At 37.8% G+C, this 9773-nt stretch overlaps 1 protein-coding gene across 1 annotated transcript in view; it reads right to left on the reverse strand.

The window, feature by feature from the left end:
* The window catches only part of xpr1b (xenotropic and polytropic retrovirus receptor 1b), a 28192-nt gene extending 18796 nt beyond the window's left edge, over positions 1-9396 (reverse strand). Inside the window, exons 1-2 of the mRNA XM_055202878.2 lie at positions 8999-9396; positions 2665-2716 (exon numbers count right to left, since the gene is read on the reverse strand). Of these exons, the coding sequence (XP_055058853.2) occupies positions 2665-2716; positions 8999-9067 (121 nt within the window). The 5' untranslated portion in view covers positions 9068-9396. The remainder of the gene's footprint in view (positions 1-2664; positions 2717-8998) is intronic.
* Between the last annotated feature and the right edge of the window lie 377 nt (positions 9397-9773).

A 9773-nucleotide genomic window follows, 5' to 3' on the forward strand; every position in this document is an offset into this window, starting at 1 on the left:
GCTGAGTATCTTTACACTGACGGACTGCAGGTCAGTCTACGTCATCTTCAGGTGGATACTGCTATCATACAAAGACAGAGGAATTCGTGCTGTTTGATATACGGGGGGGGGTTATCAGACATGAAAAGTGTCAGCTTGTAGTCATCTGTAAAAGGATAAATGGATGACTACTATGAATTAGCTGATGCCGTTGGAGTTGATATGTAGGACCATAGATATGTATAATAAAGGCTAGATGTGTTACGGCGGAGTGTCTAACATCATCACCTGGCGGCCATCTTACCACAGGCAGCGATGAGTTTTAATGGTGCAGGTACTTTTAAAATACCATAACTTGCTCAATTTTCCACCAATTTTCAAATGGTTTGGTTTCTTACAAACGTTATTATTAAAGAAATAGTCTACTCATTTTCAATATTAAAATATGTTATTACCTTAACTAAGAATTGTTGATACATCCCTCTATCATCTGTGTGCGTGCACGTAAGCGCTGGAGCGCGCTGCGACGCTTCGATGGCGTTTGGCTTTGCCCCATTCATTCAATGGTGCCATTTGGAGGTGGGGTTGGGGGTGACCGGGCGCATCAACGTTTTTCCTGTTTGGGACGAGTGGTTGTACGAGCAAGTTTGGTGGTGCAAAATAAAACGTATCGCTTTTCTAAGCGGATTTAAAAGAGGAACTATATTTTATGGCATAATAGCACTTTTGGGAGAACTTCGACTCGGCGCAGTAACACCCTCCCTCTCCCATTATGAGAGTGAGAAGGGGAGCGGACTTTTCAGGCGAGTCGAAGTACTCCCAAAAGTGCTATTACGCCATAAAATATAGTTCCTCTTTTAAATCGGCTTAGAAAAGCGCTACGTTTTATTTTGTACCACCAAACTTGCTCGTATAACTACTCGTCTTAAATAGGAAAAACGTTGATGTGTTTGGTCACTTCTAACTTTATCTCTAAATGGTACCATTGAATGAATGGGGCTAAGCTAAATGCTATCGAAGCGTCGCAGCGCGCTCCAGCGCTTACGTGCACGCACACAGATGATAGAGGGATGTATCAACAATTTTTAGTTAAGGTAATAACATATTTTCAATATTGAAAATGAGTAGACTATTCCTTTAACACTATAATTCTGGATGCTTCAACATGTTTCATTAATGTTTTTTAGTATAAGTATGCAGTGTCATAGATACATCTTTGATGTTTATAACAAACCAAACCGTTTGAAAATTGATAGAAAATTACGCAAGTTGTGGTCATTTAAAAGTACCTGCACCATTACAACTCAACTAGAGCTGCCTGTGGTAAGATGGCCGCCAAATGCGGACGTTTCACTCAATTGGCCAGCAGCGCAGGCGAGACATCTAGCCTTTATTATACATATCTATCTGTAGGCCTACATCTTAGTTGAATGTAAGGCCTTGATATGAAATGTGGACTTGGAGCTACTTTGCACTAGCAAGCAAACTTGGCCTTGGGGACTTTGTGTGGGTATAGGACTGTGCTGAACCATCATATATTTGTAACACTTTTTCTCATTATGTTGTAACGATCCTTCAAACATGCTTATTAATACTTAATCACTCAATGACCAGCATTTAAAGTGTGTTAACTAATCAGCACAAACTCGGAGGCCGATATTTCTTATAGCACAAAATATGAGGTGCAGACCAAAACGAAGCCTACGGACACGCAGAGCTTCTCTGCACATTTTTATTACACTGCAACTGATGCATGACTTGTGTATCACAATGTGTATTACATTGTTTATTATCAAACATTGGATTGTCCTGTCTTGTATACAGTACAAGTATTGAAACTATGCTGTTGCCAACTAAACCTAAAACACTGTAAATGCACAAAATGCTAGAGTAAATTTGATTTAAAATCATTACTGAGATCCAAGTCTCGTCCCCACCCAGCATTCAGGCCTACAATTACTGATATCCAAGCAAGAAAACAGAAAGTACCATGACATCAAATGAGATTCTGTAGCTGCTGAAACAGCACAAACTGAACCCAAAACAAAGCTTTTTGTATGAAAACATTCAGGTGAATGGGGCCATGAAACCATTAGCAATTGTATGTTGTTGTACAAACACCGGTGACCTGCAAGCAAAGCATTTTCAGAATATACTATTACACACGGTTTGATGAAAATATGGACACATGGGGAAAAACAAACTTTAACTGGGCTCTAATTAGAGATGCTAATGCAAACTCAGCTTTCTGCTCTGCTCTTATCTGATAAAACTGTGACACCCTATGACAGAGTGAATTTACAACACGCAATGCTAACCTTTGTCCCTCCCTTTATAATGATTACCAACAGTTTGACTGATTAATAAATTGGACATGCTAATGATGCTAATATACACTGTTGAAAGAGAGAGAAGGAGAGAAATAACGTATAGGGCACCATCTAATATGATCAAACTGAAAGATTTAACCACGGAAATGTATCAAACCCACCTTTTACCAATTCAATCTACTTTGATTGAATCATTGACAAAGGACTGAAAAACTTGTCTCCTCTGAATACCAATCATTTATGCTTGTGGGTTAAATTTAGTTAGAGTTTCCAAAATAAAGTTAAAGAGTAAGTTTTCTATGCATCTATGGGGGCAACATAAGAAGATAGTGTATGTGCAGTAAGTATAATTTACCATCAACTGATGGGGCTTGATCCTGGGCAGCATACAACATATCTTTAAAAGCCTGTAAAGAAAAGAAGATTATGAGAGGTCAAACAAATTTCATATTACACAGCAGCATGTGACTGGACCAGTGCCCATGCTGACTGACAAAGGAACTTCTGCCAGGATACAGATGGAGTGAGACAGCATAGGAATGAGTTTTTGAGAACAGAAGAGGAAGTACTAAAAACACGATAGAGGAAATAACTGTTTTTAACTTTGTTCCATGATCTCCATGTCTAGAATCTAGGATTGGATACACCCTCTATGGAAACTGCAAGGTGTCCTTGACAAATACATAAAAGAGGACAATGCATTGGATACAAAGTGGCTTACTGGGAAGAAACTTACAGGCTTTACAATAAGCATGAGTGATTGGGTTATATTGTGTTTATAAATCTAGCTATAAAGAAATTACGTAAGCCTGTTTTGCACATGAAGGCCTATTGTCTCACATAATGCACATGACACATCAGGTTATAGGCATTTTATTCTGCATTACATTTATACTTGAGTAACTTATTTCTGTAAGTTTGTGCGAGTTAAATTTGTCATTAACAGCACCGTAGGTCAAAGATCATATACTGTCATGGAGGAACATGTAGAGGCAGTCATTTTGCCTGTGGAAGTCAAATCAATAACAACACAATCAATATTTTGCTGGCCCTCTGTTAGTGATCACTCATCACTGTTACACTAAAGTATATTGACAGGAAAAAGTGACAAAAAAACAACAGCTACTGACCATCACAAAGGCTGTCATTGGCCTATTCTGAAAAATATGACTTCCGGATATTACTGAGTCAATAAGTAGTAAGATTGGACAAGCAAAGCTAAACCCATCGAAACAACAACCATTTATTTATTGCTAAAAACCTAAATATGCAATAATGATTGGCGAAACATTAATGCACTTGAAAGTTATGTTTAATACGCAGTCGCCTATTATAACTCAGCCTGCATGAGAATCAAATGAAACAGATAAATCAGGTGAATTCAAAACATTGCTACATATAATTGTGAATGTACATATTGTGAATGTTTTGAATACACATTTAAATAAAAGGCAGACTTTTTTCATCTGATAATGTTTGGGACTACTAATACAAGTAGAGAACCATACCATAACCAAATTCATTCTGCAGAATTTCCTCTACATTTAGCATAGAAAATGTGACCACAAGCTCAGCCCAACCTCAGCAAATGACACGAATTATAGCATGGTAATGGTGTGGTACAAATATAGACCTTAGACACCATATTTAAATTTCTTGAACTAAAAGGGATAGTACAAGATGTTCAGTATGCTGAACATACTGTTGTGGACAAAAATATTGGCATTCTTGGTAAATGTGAGCAGAAAGCTATAAAAATAAATCTACGTTTCACCTATGAATTAAAACAATTCACAAAAATCCAATATTTCATTAATAAAAAATATTTGAAAGTGCAGGGGGAAAATGTTTTTCCTCAAAAAGACGTTGATGATGCATGCATGCTTGAAACATTACCTACACGCTATGCAATAGTTTTTAATAATAAAATCTTTTGATACTTTTGGAGCTTTGGTGTTGCCAACAGTATAAGAATGCAATAACGATTTTTTTGGTCGAGCACCCAACTAAGATTGATGAACGTGCTTTTGCCTGCTTTTTCTCAAATAGACATTGGCCACAATTATTGGCCCCCTTCATTAAATACCTCTATATGCAAGAACAACAGCTCTGAGTCTTCTATTATAATGTCTGATGAGGTTGAAGAATTCATGACACGTGATCTCTTAGATCTCTCCATACAGAATTTCTCCAGACCCTTCAAATGTTGATGATCTCTCCTCTTCAGTTCACTCCAGTCATTTTCTGTATGGTTTAAATCAGGGAACTGGGATGGCTGTGGCAGAACCTTGATTTTTGTGCTTAGTGACCCATTTTTGATGTTTTTGTTTTTGTTTTGAACCAATTAAGAAATTGGATGGAAGATTTAACCACAACCGATTAAAATTTTTTTAGCAGAGCAAGTCAGGTTTAGAATTTTTTATCTGATGCCATGTATCTGAATATGATGTCCAGGACCTCTGGTATAAAAGTAGATTCACAACAATAAATATTCAGAGGTATATTAAAGACATGAAGCACATTTTAAACTCTGTGTACTGTGCACCAAAGCTATCTTGCGTTCCTGAGGTCAATAAACTTTTTTTCATTTCATATGGCCACAGAACTCAGTCAGTATGGATACTGGAGTTTATTTTTGCATGAGAGCAAAGATTTTTTTCTAAAACTGTTTCCCAAACAACTTGTGGTTATAGCGGTGCTATTTTCCTTTTATTTTTAAGCTTTCTAACCCCAATATTTAACTGATTTCTAAAGATCTCCATCTGTGATCCTTGGAGAATCTTTGGCCACTTAAATTATTTTCCTTGCTGAGCACTAATACAATACTGTATAGACACACGTCCTCTTTCAGGCAGATTTGCAACATCTCCAGTTGATTTAAACGTCTTCGTTATTGCCCTGATTGTGAATTTTTTAATGGTTTTAAACATAGATATGTATAAAGGATAGATGTGTTATGGCGGAGTCTCTAACGTCATCACCTGGCGGCCATCTTACCACTGTGGTAAGATGGCTGCCAAATGCGGACGTTCCACTCAATTGACCAGCAGCGCGGGCGAGACATCTAGCCTTTATGTAAGCAATAAGGTACGAGAGGCTGTGCTGTATCGTGAATAAGTAACGGCTGAAGGACGTTGTTAGGCACGACGCGAAGCGGAGTGCCTGCAACCCCTTCAGCCGTTACTTATTCACGATACAGCACTTGCCTCGAGTACCTTATTGCTTTTATAAAACAGTTACCACACAATATTAAAGTAAAAAAAATATTAGTGCAACTTTCATGAAGTTAAATAAAAAAATGCATTGTTTCCGCTAGAAAAAATAGTCCCTGACCATGAACAAAAATGTGTTCCAATGTGTAATATGCATCAAAGCTCAAATAAAAACAACAAACGATATGTGTGGTTGCTAAGGGTGTTGCTAAGGGTGCAGTGATAAACAGAACCGTTGGGTGAAGCAGTAATAGCAGTGTTTTATCGTGAATAAAGCACACCTATTGACCAATCAGAATCAAGGATTGGAACTAACCGTTTTATAAACATATCTATGGTTTAACTATTCTAGTCTTTCGCTGAACATCAGAACTATAGTCTTTGGGTTAACCCATTGTGATAAATGAATAAGGGGTTTGTGTTACTTAATATTTATCTCCTGACAACATCATGTTTCTAGTCACCTTGGTGTATTTTTGTGACTTTTTTATTTAAAGGACAAGTTCTGTATTTTACACTTAAAGCCCTGTTTTCAGATTGTTTATGATGAAATAGAACGGTTTTGACTGAAATTTCGACATTTGCGGCTGCCCCGAGAATTTTTGGGTGTTTGTGTTTCAGCTCCTACCTTTACAATGTGTTTAATGGTGCACTGGAACAATCCTTTCTAAAATGCATTAAACTTTCGTTTACAAAGACGTGAAACTTATCAAGTGGTCAGGGGTGTTCAATGATATGCTCACACAAAAATCGCGTTAAAAGATGCTTTCCAACAGCTGTTTTAGCATTCGTTATTAACTTGTGGACCTATTTTTCCAAACGCCCCACACCCGTATATTCTTCCGCTTAGAGCTTGAATAATACACACTCCAGCCCAGCTGGTGGGGCTAATCCGCCTTTGCCAATTGCAAGAATAGAAACAAAGTTCCCGGCGGCGGCGCGGAGTAATACCGTACCTCACAGCACAACTAATACAAGTCAATGGAGTTGGCAAAAACTACGATAAAACCTGAAGGAATGCGTATTTTGCAGCGATTTTTGTGTGAGCATACCAGTGAACACCCCTGACCACTCGGTGAGTTTCACGTCTTTGTAAACAAAAGTTTAATATGCATTTTAGGAAGGATTGTTCCAGTGCACCATTAAACCTATTGTAAAGGTAGGAGCTGAAACACAAACACCCAAAAATTCTCTGGGCAGCCCCATATGTCGAAATTTCAGTCAAAACCGTTCTATTTCATCATAAACAATCTGATAACAGGGCTTTAAGTGTAAAATACCGAACTTGTCCTTTAAAGCTTTATTTTCACAACTTTCTTTGCTCATATTTACCAAGAGTGCAATGTTTTTGTCCACAACTGTATGTCATATGACATCACATCTCATTTTTAACAGCTCATGTTATTCAGAGTTGATTTTTATCTGGGGAGCTGAACTGAATGAACTGATGACCCTGCCAAAGGTCCACTATTGTGAGACAGTCTGCAGCAGGTAACTCCACAGTAAAAATAGTGTACAGCCATCACAACAAAACATTTTAATATTTTAGAGTTACAGCTTGAAGTTAAATTTGATAAGAGAAACCAACGGTTGGATGAAATCATAATTAGACTATAATTGCATGCAAATTCTAACCAACAGCAGTTTTGCAATACAAATGTTCCTGTTTTTCAACTAGTACAGCATTGCATTTGCAGCGAAATACGGTTGTGGGTTCGATCCCAGGAATGCACTGTAATTCACATTGAGTAAAAGCGTCTGCTGCCAAAGGCATAAAAGCAAATGTACGTTTTGCAGTTGTCGAACGAAGGTCAACACCCCATTACAAAAACAAACTCCTGTAAAAAACACTGGCTCAGAGGGAACTGACAAGATCATGGCCCAGGAGGGAGAAGTCTGGCAGTGGGATGAGGGATGTTTACTTGTTTTACCAGCAGGCCTGCACAGCTCTGCACACAGGCCAGTCTATACTGCGTTCCCACGACCAAGGATATGATTTTTAACACGCAGTCAGTCTTGCCTATGTAATCTCCACTGTATAACACAGCTACTATAATATTTTACCAGGCAGTTTAAAACTATTTCTTTCACTTCTCCTCTCTCTGGAAATCAGGAATCATGTGATAACCAACACAGAAAACCAAAAAATCAGCAGAAATGCTCATATCTCTAAATTTGCTGACATCAGCTTTGTCGAGACTGTGTGACGCAAATTAAAGGTCACAGCAAAAGCTTACAATATAACAACAAATCAAGACTATAGCTCTTAAGTAATAAAAAAACAGAGAATAAAAGATCTCAACAAGATCTAAATAATGGCAGGAAGACATTTCAGACATTTTAGAGAAATTATCAGTAAAGAAGTAGAAAATAAAACCCGGTTACTTACAAATGTGATCTTTAACACTGTTTTATATGTGATTTGGGCATATATACACCCACGTTAACCAAAAATACATTGTGTTTAACTCTGAAATTCGAATGATGACTAATTAATTAGCAAAATGGCTGAGGGGAAGCAATAATCTCATTATGTGCAGGCCATTAAACCCTGAAGGAGAGCTCCAGTACACTAAAGCCCTGTCGACTCAGACCTGGCCCGCTGTAAGAGACAAAGAAAACTGCCTCCTGTGCGCTCATGTGAAATAATTTAATTTTGCAACCTGTAAAGCATTGGTTTCCAATGTCGGTACGAGCATATATATATTTGTTAATGACATCCTACAGGTAATCACAGACCAGAAAAACATGGTTTTGCAAGTAAAAGTAATACAATCTAAACACACATGCTCACTGTAATGTTAACCTCACTGCCTCTTCAAAGTAAACTATGCAAAAATGTGTTAGCACAATTTAACCAACTCCGTGCTAGACTTTGGTTAATTTTATAACAAATCTTGCTTAACCAATTTACCCTCCAGATTCTTTAAGAATAACGAGAATTGGATTAAACATATAAATTAGTGTTGCATGAAAGCATACAGTGGCTTCCATTTAACTATATAGCAAGATGTGCACCCAAAACATTGGATTTAATTGGCTGATCACGAGTTTTGTATTTTTAACGGGATTAAATGTAGGTATGCAGTGGATAAGCATGTAAACTATCCTTTAAATGATAGAGGTGTTAAACCTTTTTACATCAGTCTAATAAATGTGCTATATTGGATTAGTATTTTTATATAAAAAACACAACAGATTTGATCACGAGCAATGCGAGACATCTGGACTGATTCACCTGCATCACTGCTTTTCACATTGAATAGCATTAAAGCTACCAGCTGTTAGCTTTCATTTATTACTGACAAACCTACAGACATTTGACAGATATCAATCAGATAAATTCAGAGATAAATCTGTCCCCAGTCGTTATAAAATAATAACAGTTGCTTTTTACGACTAACGTTAACGTAGTTGAACCAGACAAAGAGAAACTGAGGTAAAATAGCTTAACGTAAGGTTTGCTTCGACTCTTACCTCATATTGAATGTATTGCTTCCTCCACTCCGGTGTGATGTGGGCAGACAGGTGCTCGGTAAATTTCATTTTTATGTATATTTCAAGATGTTTTGTCTGAGGAGAGAGTCGCGCTGCTGGAAAATTACCAGTGAATCATCGCGAGTTGAAAAGCGCCCTCAGATTAACGTCTGTTTTCGCCGCTCCGCAACACACATTTTCAGGGGAAATATAGTTAAATTTACAAACAATAGACCTGATTGTTCCTCATTATCCCTTCGTGTGTTTGTAAAGTACTGCGGGATGTTGGCAGTAGTGGTTTAAAGGGCTAAAGGAGCTCTAGACAGCTGCTCTTTCTGTCTGATATCTGAGGCTGAAGCTCCCGTAGCCGCCATCATTGTCGGAGTGTGACGTCACAGCGCGTCACGAGAGTAGATGTTTTCCAGCTCGCGCTGAGATAGCTCGTGGCTCTCAAAATAATTACGATGCATTTTAGAAGAAGCTCTGACTGCTTTAACAACACGTTCTCGTTACACAAAAATGCATTTGAATTTATGTAGTTTTTCGACATTAGCTTGTTTATGTGACAGTAGCTAGGCTGGGTGACATTTCTTAACAACGTAGGAGGCCATGCCTCAAGCTGCAAAGCATTTTCAAAACAAATAGAAGATGCATGCTGCAATATTCAAATAGAGGGTTGTGCATGGGAGAAAAACTGCATTATGAATTTTTGTGCGCAGCTTAACTGCTATGTTGTATGGTACATGTCAATAAATACATGCCTAAAAATGTGTAT

Source organism: Misgurnus anguillicaudatus, chromosome 2, assembly GCF_027580225.2.
Source record: "Misgurnus anguillicaudatus chromosome 2, ASM2758022v2, whole genome shotgun sequence".
Classification (NCBI taxonomy): domain Eukaryota; kingdom Metazoa; phylum Chordata; class Actinopteri; order Cypriniformes; family Cobitidae; genus Misgurnus; species Misgurnus anguillicaudatus.